The sequence below is a fragment of the Narcine bancroftii genome, chromosome 2, assembly GCF_036971445.1.
Source record: "Narcine bancroftii isolate sNarBan1 chromosome 2, sNarBan1.hap1, whole genome shotgun sequence".
NCBI lineage: Eukaryota > Metazoa > Chordata > Chondrichthyes > Torpediniformes > Narcinidae > Narcine > Narcine bancroftii.
This window is the reverse complement of record NC_091470.1, coordinates 357,208,244-357,232,614: the sequence shown is the minus strand read 5'-3', so window position 1 is coordinate 357,232,614 and position 24,371 is coordinate 357,208,244. Positions and strand designations below refer to the sequence as shown.

At 41.5% G+C, this 24,371-nt stretch overlaps 1 protein-coding gene across 10 annotated transcripts in view; it reads right to left on the bottom strand.

The window, feature by feature from the left end:
• The window catches only part of LOC138755789 (ras-related protein Rab-31-like), a 277,761-nt gene that overhangs the window by 47,958 nt on the left and 205,432 nt on the right, over positions 1–24,371 (bottom strand). For 6 of the 10 annotated variants that reach the window (XM_069922406.1, XM_069922409.1, XM_069922407.1 and 3 more), the window contains one exon: positions 4,185–4,337. In XM_069922406.1, coding sequence (XP_069778507.1) covers positions 4,185–4,337 — 153 coding nt within the window. Of the gene's footprint in view, positions 1–4,184; positions 4,338–13,366; positions 13,492–18,167; positions 18,441–21,119; positions 21,235–24,371 lie in introns of all 10 variants that reach the window. The other 4 variants (XM_069922412.1, XM_069922415.1, XM_069922414.1 and 1 more) reach the window with 3 other exon arrangements.

Genomic DNA, 24,371 nt, shown 5'->3' with positions numbered 1-24,371 from the left:
TCCATCCACGGACTAGCTCACCCATCCATCAGGACCACATTCCGGCTGGCAGCCAGCAAATATGTGTGACATGGATTGCGGAAACAGGTCAGCGGGTGGGCGATGGCATGCACACAGTGCCAAACAACTAAGGTACAGAAGCACACCTCAGCACTTGGGAGCCCATGGATATAGTAGGACCCTTGCTAGTATCCCAGGGTATCTACTATCTGCTCACGATGGTTGACTGCTTCACCAGGTGGGCAGAAGCAGTCCCGCTGACAGACATGTCCACAACCTCACACGCCAGGGCACAGTTCGGATTACCAACCCACATCACATGTAACAGAGGGCCCCAGTTCACCTCCAGTCTCTTGTTCAACCTCACCATCCTTTGGGGTGCCCAGCTGCATCACACAACAGCTTTACATCTACAGTCCAATGGGCTGGTGGAGTGCTTCCACAGGCACCTCAAAACTGCGCTCATGACCAGATTCAAAGGACCCAACTGGGTAGACGAGCTACCATGGGCACTGTTGGGCATCTGCGCGGCTCCCAAGGAGGACCTCAACACCTCTTCAGCCGAAGAGGTGGACCTGTGAGGATTTGTACCATCCCCAAGCGGACAGCAGGACAACTCTGCATTGTTCCTCTGCAGGCTAAGGGAAAGAGTCAGCAACTTGCCCCAGATTCCACCTTCCAGGCACAGACAACATACCCAAAGACCTGCAAGACTGTGAGTATGTTTTCATTTACAGGTGTCCAATACTTCAGAGGGTCTGTTCCAAATCAACCACAACAACGGGGCCACATTCAAGCTGGAGGTCCTCACCACCGACAGGCCGAAGCCAGCACACCTGGACCCAGCACGCCCGGATGAGACACCAGCACCACGCTGAAAAGGCAGGACACCAAAGGCTGCAGAGACTTTGCCTCTGGGCATCAAGGACAATACTGCCGGTTCTTTGGTGGGGGAGGTCATGTGGCAGCCCGCCGCCATAGTGATCGAGCTGGCGCTCCAGGCGTCATACGCAACCAAAGAACAGCAATCCACCCAGCCCCAACAATCAAACCGGTGGGTGAACGCCAAGGACAGCTTAAAGACCAGCGACCCCAAAATGGCGCTAGACTTGCTGCGCAGCCAACAGACAGGGACAGCACGCAGGGAAGAAGGAAAATGTTATGCAGTAAAGTCCCGCACGCAGGAAACACGCTTTTGTTATGCAAGTCGTGATGTCAGCCAAGGGAGGGGGGGGGTCACGGTGGGAACATTACAAGTATAAAAGTCGGGCCTGAGCCCTAATAAAACTCAGAGCTTAACTTAACTACACTGTGTGCCTTCTTTCAAGTAGCACGCGGCTACATTTTCTTTAAAAGTACCTATTCAGCTGCCACAAGTAAGGTATGTACATTGTACAATGTGTATGACAAACCTATTTCATGAACAGCATCTCCAAACCTCATATCCAGAACATTAATCAGTCTACTGTTCTCTGATATTTAACTGGCTACTGTTTACATTTCCTGCTCATTAACAGTTCCCTCAATATTTTAATCTTCTCCAAGACAATCAGTATATTCACAATTAGTGAGGAGAAGGAATTGCACCTAATTCCTGAAATGCCTCGAGTCAAAGCACCCGATTCCTGAATCAGTTTGAGTCACACATCCATCTCAAAACCATAGATAGTATTTTTTATTACTTTTTATATTATTTTTCCTTGCTTTATGACATCTTGTCTTTATAATGATTTGTTATTAGAGTGATTTATGTACCTATAAACTGCAGCAAGCAAAACATACATTGCATCTGTACATAAATTCATACACAATAAGCTCTTTATTCATTCAACGACATTACAACCAAGTTCACAAATTCTGCACTAAATTTTCTAATCTTTATTTATTTATGCCACCTCATCCTGTACCTATCAACCCTTGTGATTTAATCCAGTAACAATCTAAATTTAATATCATCCAAATTCTTTTAAACTTATTTTGAACTAGAAGGCATTTAAATCAGAAAATAGATCAAGGACCAAACCATGGTTCTCCTCTTAGCTCCTTTTCCCATTCTCCTCTTCAATGCACCAATTCTCTCACAAGCACTCACGATCATTTACTGCTCAGTCAGTATACGTTTTGTTATTAGAAGTTCATTTCAGCATCCCTGTATAGAACTTTGGAAGAAGCCACATCACTGTTAAAACTTGTGGGAGAGGTCACATTTTCTTAGTCATCAAAAAGATCTAATGAATTATTGTACATGTGGCTCATAATTAGTTAGTGCATACAATTACCGCAAATACAAATTTTTAAACATCTTCCACAGCACAAGGGAAAAATCTTCACTGCAGCTTTCAGAAAACACATTTTTCAAACTCTTCTAAAGCCTAAATCTAGATGATCTTGTGGAAAAATAATAAATTTAAAAGGAAGAGAAAAAATGGCTATGAATGGTGTTGAGATAGATGTGCGGCTCAAACTTATTCAGGAATTAGATGCTTTGACTCAAAGTCATTCAGGAATTAGGTGCAACCCTTTCTCCTCACTAATTGTGAATATACTAGTTGTCTTGGAAAAGATTAAAGTATTGCAGAGACTGTTAATATCCCCACCTACCATCACACCAACCTCAAGCACAGAGATAGGGCAGCAGCATATCAAGTGCTGCTCACCTAAACCTGCTGTTCCAGAACAGCAGGCCAATTGCCGACATGACAGCGTCCTTCCTTGTCAAGCCTCCCTCGATGGAATCTGCTGGAGAAGTTGGTGGGGAGAATAGCACAGGATGAAAGAGGCTGTGATGGGGAGCAGATAGAAAAATGAGAAAATTAGGGAGATAAACAAAAGCCCATTTCTCTGACACACATAAATTCAGATCAGCTAAATCCTTTGCTTAAAGCCAAACAAGATAGACAAGGAAGCCAGAACGATCCCTGCAGCATTTGATCTCATCTTCCCTTTCAATATTTCATCCCCCCAAAAAAATTTGTGCGAGTCTGACAATGAATGTAACCAACTTTATGGGCCATATGCCTGTAAAGAAATTTGCAATACAGAGAAGATTTGAACTAAGGCACACAGGGAATGGAGGACTGCGAAACTAAAACAAGTTAGAAAGACAAGGACAATGGCACAGAGGAATTTGAACTGAGAACTTTAAAGTATATTATTATCAAGAAACAATATTTTCATAACAGTGAAATTGAGATTGTGATCAAGTGATTAATTTTTCTGAAATCTGATGAAAGGTCACCAATATGTTAACACAATCTCTCCACAAATGCTTATTAGTTCCATCCCTCAATCTTATGAAATATCACAAAACATGGAGGATGAAACATTGGCTGTGGAATACAACTCAGCACATCTGAAAACTGAAAATGAAAAAACAAACTATTCTAGTCATATTTGGCAATGGTAAGTTTGACCCTTAAACTTTCAAAAATGATACCCGTAATAGTCTACATTTCACATCACCTACAAAGTATTTATTAAACCTGCATTGTTCCAGACATTCTGGACTTCAGCATACCAACTTGCAATGTTAGAAATTCAAAGTTGGAGAAGGGAGTAGGACTAGCAGTTCAATGTTCCAACAAATCTGTTAAAAGCAAAAGGATAGCAAGAGACAAAATTAGTCCTCTTGAAGATCAGAGTGGTCCTCTATGTATGGGTCCAAAAGAGATGGGGAAGGCCATTACCCTTTGAACGAACGACCAACAAGTGCATATACTCCACGTCCCAGTTTTCAGGGACTACCAACAAATGCATAAACTCCTGTGTCCCGGTTTTCCTGGACTGGTTTTATACCCAACCACCAGCTGGTTCATACTGGTGTTCACATACTGTAGTTTACCCAGGACAGGATATATATAATGAAAGGTTAAAAATAGCCAGAGTCCAAAGGGTTAATTTTTTGGGGGGCATCTGTATTTACTCAGGAAATGGGCATGGAGTCGAAAGAAGTGAGGCAAAACTATACATTTGTTATTTTAGCACAATGTAATTAAGCTTAACTGGAGTTACTGAATCATGATCTTATTAACAGTATGGAGTGACAATGGACATCACTGGATAGAAAAATTAAATTTCCAAGCTAACATATGGATGTATATGATAAATACAAACAATGTTATCTTGTATTCTGAAAAGATTAACAGAATTTCCAACTCATTTGCTATAAACACAGTCACTCTTACCAGAAACTGTCACCATTGTTCCTGGGTCAATAATCCCACTGTTAGGCCGTACGCAGTACCGGCGCGGTGCTGTAGTCTTCACTTTGAAGCAGACCCTCTTATCTGATGGGTTTTTCAATTTAAGGTTCGTCGTTACTACATCTGTAAATGGACCTATAGATGTAAATATAGACAGAAACGTTAATATAAAGGGATAAAGACCATTCATACTTTCACGGTTCGTTTCAGTAGAAGTCTGAAAATCCCAACTGTCCAGGGATTGATTGGGTCAGTCTGGATTTTCACATTTTATGGATTCTCGGCCAGTACTCGTAAAATTCACGTTCAAGGAGGAATAAAGAAAAGATGAATATGTAGATTTTGAAAGTTTATACTTAGCAAATGCAAATACAATTGCCTCATTCTGTAAAACGAGCAGTTTTAAAGAAAAATAAAGTCAACATGACAAATGTAAACAACGTTTTTTCACTTGTTGCCGCTGAGCATCTGAACACATGCACACACAAAAAAGCCAACTAATGTTTGAGTCCAGATACTCAGGTGGCCCGGATTTCTGGCATCCAGATTTTTGGATTTCTACTGTAATTTTGATTACAGAACAAGTGCTCCTGTGGTATCACATCTTTAATCTATGAATAAATACAAGTGAAAGGTTAAGAGACTCAAAACCAAAATGTTGTACTTCCAGAATACCTTTGCGTCACTTCGATAATTTGAAAGCACCATTTTAGTCAGATAGCTCAAAAAAATATGCAAAAGTCAAAGTGCGTTAGAAGTGGTTATTTTTAAATAAAGTAACTGAAAAGGAATGTCAAAAGTTAAATGGAAATTCAAGAATCTGACTGCCAACCTGATAGCTACTAATTAGGAGTTGTGAAGGAAAATTACACCAGAGTTTAGAGGACGATGATAATTCTGGAATAAAATATGGACAGAGCCTAGGGAATTAAAAACAATATGAATTGTAAAGGTGGAGTACAAAGTACATGATCAAGGACAAATAGTAGGCCACTTAAATTAAACAATGTGGAGTATCAGGATCTAGACCAGCCATTCTCATGGGGGGCCCTACAACCCCTGGGGTCACAGCACATTTAAGTTAAAGCCTCATTTTCTTTTCACTTCATGTAACCTAATAATTTTTCATGTTTTTTTTAAATGCTGTCAGTAAGAGAGAAACGTGGAAGAAACGAAAATTTTATTGCTTCACAGGGAAGGTGGCTCATAAACTTTGAGCAGAATCCTCGGGGGGTCTAGCTTAAAAAAAGGTTGCTAATGGCTGATCTAGACAGCTTTGGAACAATCAAAGATGGAAGTGCCAGATGTCATAAGGATTTAAGTGGTAGATGAGCCTTCATTCAGACAACATTTACCAGTAGGAATCTTTTATGATAGAAATTACTTAAATCAACAGCAGTTCAGAACTGGGTTGATCTGCAAAGTAACTGATCTAAAAAACCAGTGGAGTAGGTCAGCAAGTAGAAGGAAAGGTAGAGTTTAGACCAGGTACGTGTAAAAGGAAGGACTGGCAGGGCCAAGGTTAATGCATTACTACTGATCAGGGAGAATGTTACAGCACCAGACAGAGGAGACATCTTGTAGGGTCCATCCAGTGAGGCAAAGTTCAAAAACAGGAACGTTATATTATTAGCCCTCCCAATAGCGAGCAGGAGAGAGGAACAGACATGTAGATTACAGAAAGATGTGAAAGAGAGTAGCGGTGGTGAGCGTTTTTAACTTCCTCAATATTAACACACTTCCTCAATGGCAAAGGCTTAGATAGGGCAGAATTTGTAGACAGGGTGATTACAGCAGTGCGCAGCACGCTTGTCTTCATTAGTCAGGATGTTGAGTTCAAGCTGGGAAGTCATGCTGCAACTGTTTAAATCGGTGAGGCCACATTTGGAGAATTGTGCGCAGTTCTGGATTCTTCTGTTTTAAGTGGCAGTTTTGGAGAGGATGCACAAGAGGTTCGCCAGGATGTTGCCTGGATGAGAGAGTTATCACTAGAAGGAGAGATTGGATAAACTTTTTTCTTTGGGGCAGAGGATTTTTTTGTGGGGGAAGGGAAAGCATATAAAATTGTAGTAGATGCACAGATTGCAGATAGTTTTTTTCCACAGGATGAAAATGTCAAATAGCTTTAAGAGAGAGAAAATTTAAAAGGAGATTTACAAGACCATAAAATACAGGAGCAGAAAAAGGCCATTCATCCCATCAAGTCCACTCTGCCATTCCATCATGAACTGATCCATTCTTCCACTCAGTCCCATTTCATTGACTTCTTCCCGATACCTTTGATACACAAACTATTCAGATACCTTTCAATCTCTGCTTTAAATATACCCAACAATTTAGCCTCTACATGCAGCAATCCAGAGATTAACCAGCATTGAGGACCTGATTTTTTAAGCTTCCTTCCTAATTGCCTATATTCCCTCTTCAGAGCCTTACCCCTTTCCTATCCATGACATTGGTACCAACGTAGGCTACGAGATTTGTCTGCTCTCCCTCCCACTTGAGAAAGCTATGGACTCAAAATCTGAGATGTCACTGCCACTGGCACCTGGGAATCTCTATCTAGTTCACAAAACCTGTCTATTCCCCTAATTATCTGCATCTTTCCTCTTCTCTGCCCTTCCCTGACCGCTATGACTTGTCCCTGGTAGATCACTCCCCCTCCCCAACAGTATTCAAAACAGTTTACCAGGCATACCCTGTATAACACGATTTTGAACACCACGGGTTTTGAGAAAACAGTTGGTCCATGTGCTTTCATTTTATCTTTGATCAGATAAAAACATAATTTCTGCACTTCTTCACCAAGTTGAAAATACAATTAGTGAATAGCCTAAGTTTTATTTCTCTTTGCATCTTGTAAAATTGGTATGATTCGAGGCTGATTAGCCATTCTTTCAGCAAGTAATTTACAGTCAATGCAAAATGACAACGTTTTCAAGGCAATGATGTAAATCCCCATCCTGGGTGACCAGATAGGAACATAGGAACACAGGAAGTAGGAACAGGAGTAGGCCAAAAATGGCCCATCGAGCCTGCTCCACCATTCAATACGATCATGGCTGATCTAATTTATGAAAGCTGTGGATCTCGTCCCAGGTGAGCAGTCACCCTCTTGCATCAAAGGCAGGCATCCGATGATCACCTGGCTCTGTGTCTCCACAGCCCAAGACCACTCTTACCCAACCCCACCCCCCCACCTCATCTGACAGGCATTGCAGGCTGCGTTTGCCAGTGACCTGAAGGGGAAGTTGGAAGTAAAGTGCAAACTACTGTATATTAGGCAAATATTTTTTCAATAAACAATGTTCATTTATTTGATAATTTTCAGTTTATATATTCCTTTTAAATATTTTATCCATGGGGGTGTGGCAAGATGGCGTAGATCCTACCCTTCCTCAGCTAGCTTTTTAAGTACATATTTTTAAAATTTATAAAAATGATTATAAGTTGTATTTTTACTTTTTGGAACATTAGTGGGTTATAATGGCTACTAATGTAAAAAAAAAGCTAAACTGCAGAAGAAACTACCTTATAAAAGTGCAGAAGAATTGAGGCCTACCTGTCCAGTTGAAACCACGGAGTCGACATTAGGAATTCCCAAGGCACAGAGGATTTCTGCCTGGCTAAGTATGACGCTGGCGCCATCTCCGCAAGATGGCGCCGACTTGACGACGAGCTCAGCCGGTGCTGAAACGCGCGCCCTTGAAGCCAGGCGCACGGGTGATCCGGCCAAGAGAGCCGCCCCTGAGTCCGTGATGTCGTCGGGTGGGCCAGGGACGCGCAGAGTGGCATCGGAAGACGCACCCACGCAGTCCCTGGTCTTACCAAGCATGCGCGGTGCCTCAAGGGTTCGAGAGCTATTGGACCAAGTGGGGGGATCCTGAGCGGCGGCACCCCGACGTGGTCAAGGTGCCGTCGTCAGGTGTTCAAATCCGCAGCCACACGGGAACAGGACTGACGAGATTTGAAGAAGACTTAGCTCTACTAGGCAGTGTGCAGGAACAAATGGAGGTGGAGACCAGAGAAGGTAGGCCTCAAAAGGAGGTACTGGAGTCTATGTGTGCTGTTTTGGAAAGGATTGCTTATCAAATGGATAATACGTTTAAACAAATGACTCGAGGAGTTTTGGAAGTGACAACTAAAATGAATACTATGTCTGAAGATATGACAGTAGTCAAGAGTGGTGTCAATAAGTGTATAAAATCAGTGGATACAGTGCAAGATAATTTTAAGAAAATTGAAGCAGCTTTTCTTGAATGTAAAAATCAAGTTGAACGTAATAAGGAAAAAATGGAGAAAGTGGAAGATTCTTTTGTGGATTGGGGAATTCAGAAGAAAGAATTATTGAATAAAATTGATTCACTGGAAAACCAAAGTCGGAGGAATAATGTGAAAATAGTGGGTCTTCCAGAAGATATTGAAGGTTCCGATCCAATAAAAAATTTTAAGAAATGGATTCCCGAGATGTTGGGCAAGGAGTTTTTTTTCGGAGGGCCTAGAGTTGGAGCAGGCACATAGAGCGTTATGGAAGAAACCGCTTCCGGGACAACAGCCACGGGCGGTTTTAATTCGTTGTTTGAAATATCAGGACAGAGAGATGATACTACGACTGGCGGTGCAGAAGGCACGACAAAGTCAAACTCCAATAATGATTCAAAATAACAGCATTTTTCTATGCAGATTTGAGTCAGGAGATTATTAGGCGATTATTATCAGGAATTTTATTCGGCTAAAGAAGTATTGTGGCGGAAGGGTTACAAATTTGCTTTTCATTACCCTGCGGTGTTAAAAGTCTTTTATGGTAATTTTCAATCTCAATTTTTTGAAAATGACCATGATGCATTAATTTTTGCCAATTCATTACCAGATTTGCAAGGAAACGGTCGATTTTCACCACCGTCACCTAAAAGAAGGGCAAATGGGAAGAATGGGAAACATAGAAAGAAAGAAAGAAAAAAGTATTAACTCAAAGTCTTATTGATATTGAAGACCCGGAACAATCATCGGGATTGGAGCCAGTGGATTGAATATATTTACGTTATTTGATTGTGTTGAATTGAATAATGAATGTATTTCTGGCTGGGGGTGGGGGGGGGGGGGGAGGGGTGGTGGATGGGACTGAAATCTTTGATAGTCATCTGCCACTAGTGGGGTTTACCAAGCCCAGTTTTTTTAGGGTGTTACTACCTTTGGGTAGTTTTTTTGGGTAAATAATATTTTTTTTAAATTTTTTTTGATATTATGGGGAGGGATTGTGATTTTAAGACATTATAAGGGGAGCGATATTTTGTAGTGAGTGATTATATTGTTAATTTGTAGGGATGTCTAATTTGAAATTTGCAACTTTCAATAATCAGATAAAAATATAATTTCTGCACTTCTTCACCAAGTTGAAGATACAGTTAGTGAATAGCCTAAGTTTTATTTCTCTTTGCATCTTGTAAAATTAGTGACATAATTGATTGACCTTGTGCATATTTTGGTATGATTCGAGGCTGATTTTAGTTGTCACTTTCAGCTAGTAATTTACAGTCAATGCAAAATTACAACATTTTCAAGGCAATGATGTAAATCCCCATCCTGGGTGGCCAGAATTCGTCCCGGGTGGGCAGTTACCCTCTTGCGTCAAAGGCGGGCATCCGATGATCACTTGGCTCTGCGTCTCCACAGCCCAAGACCACCTTCACCCAACCCCCCCCACCTCACCTGACAGCCATTGCGGGCTGAGTTTGCCAGTGACCTGCAGGGGAAGTTGGAAGTAATAATCCGATTAAGCAAAAACGAGTTTTGGCTTATATTAAGAAAATGAAAATGTGTAGCTAGTACATGGAAAGATAATACAGTGATTAATATGACGTGATGGCAGAATGAATTGAAAGCTTGTATTGTTATGGAAAAAAATTATATACAACCTGCATGATAATTATTCTTTTTTCGTTAAAAAGTGGCTACTGTATTTGGAATGTATGCATTTAGATGTACTTTGATGTATTATTTTTTTTAAACTTTTTTAGCTCTCCTTAAAAGAGCTGGCTGATGTGGTGGGAGGGGTTTTTTTTGTGTGCTTATGTGTTTATTTTTCTTTTTTATATATAATTATATAAAATCACATACTAGATTATATTCTGTTTCTGTTAACGATCTTTAAATAAATAAGGTTTTCAAAAAATATTTATATATTTTATCCATGTTTGCTTAAGGGTTATAGGTAAAAAAAATAAAAAGGGCTGGAATGTATTACATTAAAGTACAATGTAACAATGGTTTGAACAGTGCAGTTTTCCGTCACATTGAACTTGCTTGGAACGTATTAACCATGTTTTACAGGGTATGCCTGTACTTATTGTTGAGGGGAATGGCTGAATGACTATTCCCCTTCCCTCTTCTACCAGTCACCTGCCACTTGGGTGTGACTGTCTCACTATAGTTTCTGTCTATCAAGCGCTCTGATCAGAGTTCATCCAGCTCCCCAACAATCTGGATACACTTCTTGTAGATGTAGTCATCAGGGGACACTTGTGTAGACCCCGATTTCCCAGATTTGACCTTATTTTTATGTAAGAGATAGAGATTGATAAATGGTCGGCGCCAAAGTGTGGGGGGTTGGGGGGGGGGGGAGGTGGAAGATCTGCGGGGATTGCCTCCCTCCCACCGTGAGGTGCCGTGCCCTCTTATAGTCACGGACATCCCTTGCCACGAGACTCACTCCCATCCCCTCCTCTCCTGTCTAGTGACACTTGACCCAATAAAAGCAGCATCCTACATCGGAGGGGTGGATGGGGCTAACGTAGGTCCCAGCATCGAACAGCACACCCCGCCCAATGTCCACCTCTAACATTTGTTCTGGCACCGACCCTGGATTGATAGGTGCCCAGAATGCATTTCCATGGGAACTGATGGACCAAGTTTAATAGACATTTAGACAGAGACTGGGAAGGTGGAATACAAACCACTTGCAGAGAGATCTGCAGTTTAAATTGGTGTTGAGGTTGGCATAGACATGGTGAGCCAAAGGGCCTATTCCAGCTCTGAACTACCTTATATTCAGGTAACATAGTGATCAGGGTAGGCAGCGCATATGGATGTGTTTTAAACTCCACAGTTCTTACATTCCCAATGTGTAGGTGAAGTTACAATATTTTACAGCACACAAAAAACCCACTCCCCCCCAAAAAAAAAAGATTGGCTCAAAATAACCCCCAGATCTTATAAGCGAAGTTGAAATTGAGCAGGTCACTGGCTACTTGCCCAGCTTCAAGAAGCCCACAGAAGTGCTGCAGCAGTCCAGGAAGCAGGCCCGCAGCTTCACGGCCCACCTGAGGGAAGGTGGCCCGTGCTTTCCGGAGCCACCACCACTCAATTCCCCCGATGAGACCAACCACGGCGGCCCCCGCACACATCATAAGACCACTCACTCCGGTGAGAAGGCTGACCACAGTGGCCCCCACCAATAGCACATGAACATCCTGAACCCCCAGTGAGAAGGGCAACCACAGCGGCCCCCTCCAGCATTGCAAGATTGTGCCTTACAGAGCCATTCACTTCCCCCGGTGAAAAGGCCGAACGCAGCTCCAAAAAGCTGCACAAGACTGTGTTTTCTGGAACCACCGCTCACTTTCCCCAGTGAGAAGGCCGACCACAGTTGCCCCCGCCAGCAGCGCACGACCATCCTGACCCGCCTCAGCTCACTTCCCCCGGAGAGAAGGCTACACAGGCGGCCCATGCCAGCAGCACAAGAAGTGCAGGAGAAACCCGTTCGCCAACTTACCCATAATATACTAAACAAAATGTTAATGTTACCTGCTGAAACGAGGGGTGGGGGGGGGGATGGTCTTATATGCCCATATGCCATCAAATGCAGTAACTGCAATTCATGCACCTTTAAGGCTGGGTCTAGTTCTGTTCAGCAACACTCCACTATCTCTTAGTCTATTTCTCATTAAACTGCAAGTTCCTTTTTTGTCCAGTGGGTTCAAACATTTATAAAATTTTTAGATATCTTCTGGATACTTATATTCACTTCATTCCTATGTTAAACGTTTAAAAACTCAACTACTAACTAACAACTTGCCTTTCTTTGCCCAAACAGGATCATTATTACTAAAAGCTTCCTACCACTGTTAAATTATCATCCCAAAATTGAAATTCCTTGTAAAAAGGATCTGATGAGGAAATGGAATTTTCTGTAATCAATTCAAACATAGATTAATGAAATGGGGAACAAGGTGAAAAGTGAGGGGAAGCCTTCCTGGAGGCTGCGAGATTGATGAATGGTATTGGCTATCTTACAAATGAGTAAATTATTCTAAAATATTTGTTTTAGCTTGGTTTTATGCAGATATGTAATTATTATGTGCGCACACTGTGGTCTATAGGAACACTGTTTCAAATGTACAGTCAGATGATAATAAACTTGATTTGTGCAAGCTGAAAACAATTACCATAACCATATAACCATATAACCACTTACAGCACAGAACAGGCCAGTTCGGCCCTACTAGTCCATGCCGTAGCAAATCCCCACCCTCCTAGTCCCACTGACCAGCACCCGGTCCATACCCCTCTAGTCCCCTCCTATCCATGTAACGATCCAGTCTTTCCTTAAATGTAACCAATGATCCCACGTCTGCCGGAAGCTCATTCCACATCCCCACCACCCTCTGCGTGAAGAAATTTCCCCTCATGTTCCCCTTATAATTTTCCCCCTTCAATCTTAAACCATGTCCTCTAGTTTGAATCTCCCCCTTTCTTAATTGAAAAAGCCTATCCACATTTACTCTGTCTGTCCCTTTTAAAATCTTAAACACCTCTATCAAGTCCCCTCTCAATCTTCTACGCTCCAGAGAAAAAAGCCCCAGTCTGCACAACCTTTCCCTGTAACTCAGACCCTGAAATCCTGTCAACATTCTCGTGAATGTCAACATACATTATTCTATGGATTCTGGTCTTCCCAGAGACAATACCAAAGTTACTTTAGTTGGCAGAAGTTAACACCTAGTATACCAAAATCTAGATAAAAATTTGCATTGCATTAGGCAAAATTCAGCAAGTTATCTCTGAATTAAAACTGGAGGTTCTGACATTTAAAAAAAAACAGAAGTACATGATAATGCGGACACCTCTTGAAAAATGCTGAAAAACATTTTTGTTTAAAAAAGTACCTTGATTACTTGGAGTTTCCCAAACCAGAACATACATCCTGTGCAATTTTTCCAAGATATCTAATAACCAACTTTTCCTGATTGTATTTTGAGGGGAAAAGAAGGCACTTAAAATCACTGACCCACTGGTGGATAAAGATGAGACAAGATTAGTACAGTATATTCAACGTAACTTAAGATTAAAAAGTGATCGATGCATGAACCTTGTATCCAACACGTGCATGCAAATCTTACAATATGTAATCAATAGACAATAGACAATAGGAGCTGGAGTAAAGACTCTCAAAAACCTCTGCAGATGTACCATGGAGAGCATGCTCAGGACGAGAAAAAAAACCAGAAGGTTGTTAACTCAGCCAGTGACAAGACAGGTGCCAGTCTTCACTTCATTGAGGATATCTACAAGAGATGGTGACTTAAGAAAGTAGCCTCTAACTTCAAAGACCACCACCAACCAGGCCATGCCCTCTTCACTCTGCTACCGTCAGGAAAAAATGTACAGGAGCCTGAAGTCTAGCACTCAGTGCACAAAGACAGCTTCTTTCCCTCTGCTATCCGAAATGAACAATGAACCACAGACATTGCCTCACTTTGACTTTTCCTTGCATTTTTAAAATTTATTTTTAAGGAGGTTTACATAAACATTTGCACCACTGCAAAACAACAAATTTTGTTTCATGTTCATGACAATAAATTCTGATTCTGATATCTCCCCATCTTTTACAATAAAGTAGGCCACTAGGTGGTATACTATATCTATAATAGCATCATCCAACTTTCAAGTGTAAACTGGCAAACTTATGGGTCACAATGCAAATTTAATGCAGAGGTCATTATTGCAGCACTCAATCATGGACTATATCTTGCTCTGCAATATCAGTGATTTCGGCATATATTATCAGATAGCACTATTACCTTAATTTGTGTGAATACAGATAGTTTCTAAGTATCAGTGGATTACTTATTTCAATGGGCCCTGGGAACAGCCTACACAGAAGATAACCATGATTTCTGCTAATCAGAACAAACTTTAACGAATACCCCTTCATATTTTAAACTACATCTTCCTGAAAAAGGTGCACCCTAGGAAATGGGCAACGTTTCATTTCCAGTGCATTATCTCGAGGGTAGCTTGGTCTGTGACCAATATTCCAAGCACACAAAAGATCTGATGGGTATGGTCTTTCTTGCCATAGTGTCTGGTGTTTGTCTAAAATCACTGACTCCAACCTCCTACCTATTGAATTCATCTATGTGAGGCACTGCCTCAGGAAGCCAGCCAACAGTGTGAGGTAGAGAAGGTTTAGTCTGTTGAGTAGGTTTATATAGGTTGGCCTAACGTAGGCTGTCATGTTCTATGTTAACATCATGAAGGAACCATATCACCCTGCTCACAACTTCCTCTCATTACCTTTGAACAGAAGGTATAGAAGCCTGAAGACCAGAATCAGAAGTTATTGCCATGAAAAAGGCACCAGCACCTCCAGGCTTCTTCCCATCAGCTTATCACAAGCCTCCCCTTGATATACTAATCATGGACTGTCTGTGCTATTGCTAAGCCAATTTTTTTTCACTAAGACAACTGAAAATTTATTCACTTTTTTGTATTTATTGCCTCTTTAATTCCAAGTATACCGTTGTAATTTTATTAGTTGTTTTTGTAGTTTTCTTTAAACAAAGTACAACTGCAGCACAAGAATTCTGGTGCACATGTACATTGTCAAATGTAGATAACAAACTCATTTTTTTCAAAGCTCTGGTGATGAGATAAGCCTGACAGTCTGCCTGAGGAACCAATCCACATGATCCATAGTCTACTTTTCCTGCAGAGCTCTGATGACATTGAATGTGAAAATGCCTACTCACCATCAACCTCTCACTGGTTTTTCAAGATTTTTCTGCTTTTGCACAGAAACCATTAATGTAAAGTTAGGTCTCTCAATTTCTTTCTTGAACAATGATATGTTTAATCCCCCTCCATCAACACTCTACTTAGTAGAACTCATTCTTTCCTACAACAATATATTTTTCAACCCCTGCCAGTTGTTCCAAATCTGGAGTGTAGCCATAGGCACACATACGGGTCTCAACTACACCTGCCTTTTCATTCGTTATGTGCAACAGTCCTGTTCCAATAATCCTATACTCCACAACTCTTTTCCTGCGACATACACAACCACAGAACTCATCCATTTTATCAACTTCACTGCCAACTTCCACTGTGTCCTCAGGTTTACTTGGACTGCTTCTGACACCTCCCTCCCATTTCTGAATCTCTTCAAATCCATGAAGTGTTCAAGGACATTTGTTACAAACCCCCTGACTCTCACAGCTACTTGGACCGTACACTTCCCACTACTTCTTGCAAGATCCTACTGATTTCTCCCAGTTCCTCTGCCTGCACCACATCCACTCCTGGAATGACACTCTCCACCTCAGGACAACCAAAATATCCTTCCTTCTCTAAACATGGCTTCCCCCTGTCTTCACTGATAAAGCTTGGATCTGCATTTCCTCCATTTCTCACCTGCTCACTTTCATCCCACCTCCCTATAGATAGAACAAGGATAGAGTCCCTTTCATCTTCACTTTCCAGCGAATCATTATCTGACACTTCTGCTAACTTCAATCTTCAATGTGATGCAACAATCTTCTCCTCTTCACCCCCCCCCCCCACCCCAGTCCTTTCTGATTTGAGCAGGGACTATTCCTTCTTGGACTCAATGCTCCGCTCTTCTTTTACTTACTTTTCTAATCTCTTTGGTACTTCCTGCTACTGTATAACCACATGGATGTAGAACATGTCCCTAAATCTCTGCCTTCAACTCTATCCAGGGACATAAACTGATCATCCAGGTGAGACAAAGCTTTACGTGCACCTTGTCTAACCTAATCTACTGCATCCGAAGACCTCGGTGAGACCAAATACACATTGGGCAACCACTTCATGAGCGGCTGCATTTTGTCTGTAGACTCAAGCTTGAACTTCCATTTGTCAGCCATGTTAATTTCCCTCATTATTCCCACACATGGATGTGTATCCTCTGCCTTATCCATTTTCAAGATGAGACTAAATGTCAAGTCAAGGAACAACACATCATATTCATCCTGGACAGCCTAAAACCCAACTGCATGAGCACTAAATCTTCCAAGTTTAGGTAACCCCAACCCTTCTTCAGCTCCAAGGGTTTCCATTTCTCCTTTACCTGCTCCCCATTCTCATGCATGTCAGAAATCCTTACCCAAACTACCCACCCACACTGCAGTCTCTTCTCCAGCTTCTGTCCAATGTCCCACCCCCAGTCCATCTTTCCTCATTTTCTTTTGCCTGTTATCTCCTATTATCTCTTTAGGCTCAATAAAGGGTCCGATGAACAGGGCATATCTGAGCAATTTTTATATTGTGCTGGATGAGCTTGGGTATGAGCATAGCTTGTTCTGGAGCACAGGTATTAAAACAGAGCATAATAACAGTACAGTACAGGCACTTCGACCCTTGATGATGTGCTGACCTATATATTCCTACCAAAAAATAGTACTAAACCCTCCTTTCCTCCATGTGCCTGTCGTAGAGTCTCTTAAATGGCCTAATGTTTCAGCCTCCACCACCACTCCTGGCAAGGTATTCCAGGCACCCACAACTCTGTAAAATAAAACTTTCCGCCCCTTCACTTTGAACGGATGTCCCCTTCGGTTTGCTATTCCTGCCCTGGAAAAAGATGCTATCTGTCCACTTTATTTATGCCTCTCAGAATTTTGTATACGTCTCTTATGTCACCTCTCATTCTTCTGTGTTCCAAAGAGAAAAGTCCCAGCTCTGCGAACCTTGCCTCATGACTCATTTTCTAAAAAGGGAACATCCTAGTAAATATCCTCTGCATCCTCTCCATAGCATCCACATCCTTGTGGCCAGTGACCAGAACTGAACACAACACTAAGTGTGGTCTCACCAGAGATTTCTTGCTGCAATGTGACCTCTTGACTCAGGAACTCAATCCCCCTATTAATGAAGCCCAACAACCCATTAACTATCCTATCAACCTGTGCGGCAACCTTGAGAGATACATGGATTTGGACCCCAAGGACCTTCTGTTCCTCCACGCCGTAATCAACCGTTAACCCTGTACCCAGTCTTCTGGTTTGACACAAAATGCATCACGTCATACTTAACTGGACTGAACACTATCTGCCACATTTCCACCCAACTCTATATCCTGTCTATATCGTTTTATAACCTATGACAACCTTCAGCCCTATCTACAACTCTTTCAATATAGTAGTATTCACACTATTGATTGTACATTATCTAGTCCAAAGACCTTTGTTAGATTGTGTGTTTTCACCCATATCTTTATATCAAATGCTGAAAGTAGCTACAGTGGGGAATCTCAGGATTTGAGTTAGAAGGATGACTGTGCACATAAATCTGCATAAATGACAAGATATTCTACCCAGCAAAAGATTTTTAGTTGTGGGTTTTAATGCGAGACATTTTTCCCCTTGAAAATACTACTTTGCAGATAGTTTATGTGAGAAATTAATATGCATTTCATTTAATAATATTTACAAGAAATTTCAAAGCATTCCCCAGAGCTATGATAAGCTTCAAGGCTGTGAAGCTTTTGCTATTTTGTTTTTCTCCACAAATCATGGTTTTTAAATGTTTAATACTATGGATAGCACATCTGTACCAGGAAAAGGTATTCCAAGAATGTTGATTATCCTTGCTTATTCCAAATGGATTTGTACTAGTTCATTGTTAGAAAAGAAAGGAAATAAACATTTTTTTCTGGCTACGTACCAGTACTAGCATGAGTGGATTAAAATTATTTGCAGTACCACATTTCAAAATTTAATTGATCTATTTGAGGGCACATTTGCTGTGTTGATTTTTGCTGATGGGCCCTTCTTGATTTAACTCCGTTACAATGGGAACCTTTATCAATTTGTTCAGTGGATGTGGAAGTTGCTGGCAAAGCTTGAATTCAGTATCCACCTCTAATTGCCAAGTGAAGAGTTGATCACATTTGGAGTCGTATATAGTCTAGACAGGTTAGAAGTGCCAGGTTTCCTCCTGTGAAGGAGAGGAGAGTCTGGTAATTTCATGGTTAATTGTTCTGAAAGGAATTTTTTATTTATAATACTGTTGCAGAATCAGAAACAGGCCCTTGGTCCAACATCCATGCTGACTAAGTAGATCATATGAGCTAGTCCCATTTGCCTGCAAAATCCTCTAAACCTTCCCTATCCATATATCTGTCCAAATGTCTTTTAATTCATGTAATTGTACCCACCTCAACAGCTTTCTTTGGCAACTTGTTTCAGACACACACACATCACACTCTGCCACAGAAAATATGGCCTTTGTTCTCTTTTTAAAATCTTTCCTTGCCTTAGACCTACTATTTTTTTCTTTGCCCCTCAGAATTTTGTGTATCTAAACAAAAAGGTCGTTCTTAGCCTCCTGCAGAGGGGGAAAAAAGTTTCTTCTTTTAACTGAAGTCCTCCAGTCCCAGTAACATCCTCAGGAATCTTTTTTTGCACCCTTTCTAGCTAATGACACAATACTTGAGTACCTAGATCTGCATAGTAGTTAGCATGACTCTATTACAGAGCAAATGAACCGCATTCAATTCGCCATGGGTTTCTCCTCAGTGCACCAATTTCTTCCCACGCTGCTACATTTCCAAATTAAAACTTCAAATACCGGTCCTTCTTAACTGGCATCTTGGATAGTTGTAACATGACAGCACTTCTCCTCTACCCAATGCCCTGACTGATAAAGACAAGCATATCAAACACTATCTTCTCCACTCTCAGAGGACGATGTACCTGTGGACCCCAAGTCTCTATTCTGCAGAACTCATTCAGAAAAATATAGATGCAGGAGTAGCCCACTCATCTCTTCGAGCCTGCACCACCATTCAATCACGTCACTTCAGTATTCTCTTTTGGCTTTCTCTCAATACCCCTTGATTTCTTTTGCCAAGAGGTACATCCCCAACTCCCTTTTGAATACATCTAATAAACTGCCCTCAGTTATATTGTAGCAGGAATTCCACAAGTTCACAACTCTGCGTGAAGTTTCTCCTCAATTCTACCCTGCCACCCTCCAAAACATACAGGTTGTAGGTTAATGGCTTACCCTTTATTCTTCAACTGTGACCTCTTGTTCACACAAACATCAGATATTGCCTGAATATCGACACACAAACATCAGATATTGCCTGAATATCGACACACAAACATCAGATATTGCCTGAATATCGAGCATAGACTGTGCCTAGTCCTGTCAGAATTTTACATGTCAATGAAACCTTCCTCATTATTCTAAATTCCAGAGAGTACAACCCTAGTCTATATATCAGACCTGCCAGCCCAGGGTGAACTTTTACTCAATAGCAAGAATATTCTTGCTTAAATTAGAAGACAAATACTGTACACAAAACTCAGCATGTGGCCTCACCAAGTCCCTATACAACTTCAGCAAAACCTCCCAGAATAAAGGACAACATACCATTTGCTTTCTTCACCATTTGCTATACCTAAATTCCAACCTTGAATGACTGATGCCCCATGACACCCAGGTCATATTGCATTATCCTTTTTCCTAGTTTGTCACCATTAAGGTAATAATCTGCTGTCCTGTTGTTGCCAAAATGGAAAACCTCACATTTGTTTACATTATACTCCATCTGCCATGAATTTGCCCACTCTTCTGATTGGTCCAAGTCACTAGAGCCTCTTGGAATCTGCACAAATAGTTCACAGTGCTACCCATCTTAGTGTCATTTGCAAAATTAGAGATATCACCTTCAATTCCTTTGTCCAAATCATTTATATAGAGACAGCTGGGGTCCCACCACTGAACCCCATTACTAACTGCCTGCCAATATGAAATGGACTTTGCTTCCTGCCTGCACATCAATACATTAACTCATGTATCACGTTGTCTCATTATGCCCACAATTTCTTGTGCATAACGTTATCTAAAGCCTTTAAAGTCTAAATATACCATGCTAGGTTCGAACTGGCACCGTCTTTAAGAAATTTGTACATCTCCCCATGACATACATGAATTTTCCCTGGGTGCTCCATTTTCCTTCCACCTTCCAAAGCGCACGGGATTGTAGGTTAATTGGATGTAACTGGGCGTCACGGGTTTCAATGACTTGAATCATCTTCCAGCAGGTTGTTATTTTTTAAATTTAAACATTAACTGGTTCACCATTGATATGACCAGTTGCATCTTCAAAATATTCTAGAATTGTCAAACATTATCTCCTTTTTGTAAATCCATGACAACTTGGACCGATCCAGTCTCTCCTCTCCAAATGTGCAACAATGGCATCAGTAATAATGGACTACTGTATTTTTCCTACTACTATAATTAGCTTAACGGGTCGAAAATTCAGATTTCTCTGTCACCCCCCCCTTTTTCTTTTCCTGGGAAAAAGACTGTGACAATCCTTTTCCCCTCATGATTGGATGAACCTCTGAAGGACTCCTTTAGTTTCCTGTGCTCCAGGGAAAAAAGTCGCAGCCTTATCCCAAAAATTCAAGTCAACCAGTTCTGCTCCCTTTCCAGCTTAACTTTCCTAAAGCTGGGTAACAAAAACAGTGCACAATGGTCTTGTTAGAATATTCACATGAAATCACATGAAACTGCTGCACTTTTCATTTAACCATATTTGCTTATGCATTTCCATACACTATATAGTAGTCTGCATAAGCAATAATAAAAGGTGATTACCTGTATTAATTAATGTACTGAAATTAATTTCAAACTTTTTCAGAGAACAAAAAGCACACTGCAGATGATCATTTTCGACTTCTGTTTGCAATCTTCTTTGACTGGTTGGTGACTGCTGCAATGCAGTGGTTAGAAAGAGACAAAAAAAATCATTACAGTCTCAAGTATCACTTTTATCTCTTGTCATTTCAATAGAAATGAAAGAATACATTGTTCTGCATATGTACAATATCTATATTATACCTATATTATATTTACTATCATTCAGAAAACATCTGAATTCGAGGGGGGGTGAGGGAGGAGATGAACTCGACTCCATGGTTAGGGGGACAGATTGTCATTTCATCAGACACAAGAGACACCAGGCTAGTGTGTTGCCTCCCTAGTCCCAGCATGTTTCTGATTGGGTATGGAATGTTCTGAGAGGTAAGAAGTGAGTTCATAATCCATATTGGTACCCATGACATCGGTAAGAATGAAATGTGGTCCTACAGAACAAGTTCCAGCAGCTGGATAGCAAGTTGAAAAGCAGAACTTCCAGTGCTGGAATCTCAGGATTACTACCCATGCCATGTGTGGGAGAAGCAATTAATAGGAAGACAGTGGAATTTAATGAGCGCCTAAGGAGATGGTGCAAGAGGGAGGAGCACAGATATTTGGATCAATGGACTCTCTTCCAGCATAGTGGAACCTACACAGAAGGGTCAGGATGTACCCAAGCTGAAGGGGATATTATCTTCACTGGGAGGTTCAGTATTGCTACTGGGAAAGTTTAAACTCAGATGGTAGGGTGTGGGAACACGAACAGCAGAGTAGTAGAGGAGTTGAGGAGATGGCAGATGCAAGAGCAAACAACCAAGCCAGAAAAGGAGGAAAGGGTGGGTGAGTGGTCACAGTGGGACTGAGGACCCGAAGTGTTTATTTTAATGAAAAAAAAACATTGCAGGCAAGGCAGATAAACTTACAGCTTCTTGGCATTATGATGCTGTGGCCATTAAGAGAAAATGGCTACAAGAGTCAGAACTGGCAACTCAATGTTCCTGGGGCTCGTTGTTTTAGATGGGATAGAGAAGGAGGAGAAAGGGTACCATTGCTAATTAAGGAGACTGTCACAGATGCGCTCAGAGGTAAAGGTTGTCACGTAATACATATTTAAAATGCAACATCTATGAAATTCTTTTCTGTAAGGCAGACAGAGAGTCGCCACTTTGTCCAGCGCCCCTCACTGAAACCTACAGCACCTGGTGTTCCTACATCCAAGTACTGACCAGCCCTGTGCCTGCTTAGCTTCTGAGATCAGAAAATCCCAGGCGTATTCAGGCTATTAGGTGCTATGACACAATAGTGGGCTCAACTACTAAGCCAGTGTGGGCAGAGATCAAAAATAAGAAAGGTGCAATCTTTCTGATAGGCTTATAGGGCTACCAAGAGGGAGAGGAACAAACATGAAGATGGGTTATGGCAAATTGCAAAAGCAACAGGGTTGCCATAATGGGAAACTTTAATTTTGTTGATATTGACTGGGATGAGAGGCTTAGATGGGGCAGAATGCATGCGACAAGGAGTTCTTTGAAGCAGCATGTAGATAGCCCAAACAGGAAGAGGGCCATACTAGACCACGCAGTGGCAAAGGAGAACAGAGGGGATCAGAGTTTCGGGGAAGGGGTGTGGAAATAGTGATCACTCTTCCTTAAATTTCAAGATCGTTATACATAAGGATATGCTTGGTTTTTGTAGTAAACTACCAAGTTGGGGGTGGGCAAATTATGGCATCATGAGACACCAGCTAGGAGGGAGTTAACTGGGAGCAGCTGCTATCAGGCAAACCCACAACTGGCATGAGGCAGTCATTTCAGGAGGCCAACTAGAATTGCATTCAGTTCTGTTCACCTTATTTCAGGAACGATGTAGAAGCTTTGGACGAAAGGAGATCAACCATGATGCATTAGAGAACATATTATGGGACTTTTCTCTTTTGAGCAAAAAAAAAGATTAAGAAGGGACATAAGAGGTATAGAATCAGAATTTATTGTCATGAATATGTCACAAAATTTGCTGTTTTTCGGCAGCATCACAGTGAAAATATTGCTATTAAATTGCATTCAAAAAATAAACAAATTAATCCAAAAATAAGAGAGTGTGAGGTTGTGTCTATGGTTCACTGTCCATTCAAAAATCTGATGGCTGATGAGAAGCTATCCTTGTGCCAATGGGTGTTCAACCTCAGGGTCCTGCACCTCCTTTTCAATGGTAGCAGTGTGAAGAGGGCATGGCCTGGGTAGTGAGGGTCCTTGAGATTAGAAGCTGCTTTCTTAAGACACCACACCTCTTATAGATGTCCTCAATAGTGGAAACCGCCACTGACCAAGTTCTCAACTTTTCTTTCTTGTCCTGTGCATTGCCACCTCCACTCCAGATGGTGATGCAACCAGTCAGAATGCTCACCACGGTACACCTGTATAGATTTGGTGTCATACCAAATCTTTTCATGAAAGTATAGCCACTGGCGAGCCTTCTTTGTGATTGCATCAACATGGAGGCCCCAGGGCAGATCTTCAGAGATGTTGACACACAGGAATTTGACATCTCAACCCTTTCCCTCGATGAGGACTAGTTCCTAGTCTCCTGATTCCCCTTCCTGATGTCCACAATCAGCTCCTTGGTTTTACCAACGTTGAGTGCAAGGTTGTTGTTGTGACATCATTCAACGAGCTGATCTATCTCCCTCCTGTACATTTCCGCATTGCCATTTGTGATTCTGTCGACAACTGTGGTGTCATCGGCAAATTTCCAGATGGCATCTGAATTGTGCCTAACCACACAGTCATGGGTGTACAGCGAATAGAGCAGAAGGCTAAGCATGCATCCTTAAGGTGCATCTGTATTGATCAGTAAGAAGACATCGCTTCCGATTCATATTCATTGTGGTTTGCTGAAGAGGAAGTCGAGGATCCAGTTGCAGAGAGGGGATGCAGAGGCCCAGATTTTGGAGCTCGTTTACCAGCACTGAGGATATGATGTTGAAAGCTGACCTGTAGTCAATAAAGAGTAGCTTGATGAATGTGTTGCTGTTGTCTAGGTAATCTAGAGCTGAGTGGAGAGCCAGTGATAATGCCTCTCCTGCAGAGTGATTGTGATGGTATGTGAATTTCAGTAGGTCCAGATCTTTAGTTAGGTACAAGTTAATTCTGGCCATGACCAACCTCTCAAATCATTTCATCTCAGTAGATGTGAGTACTCTTAGGTTAGTCA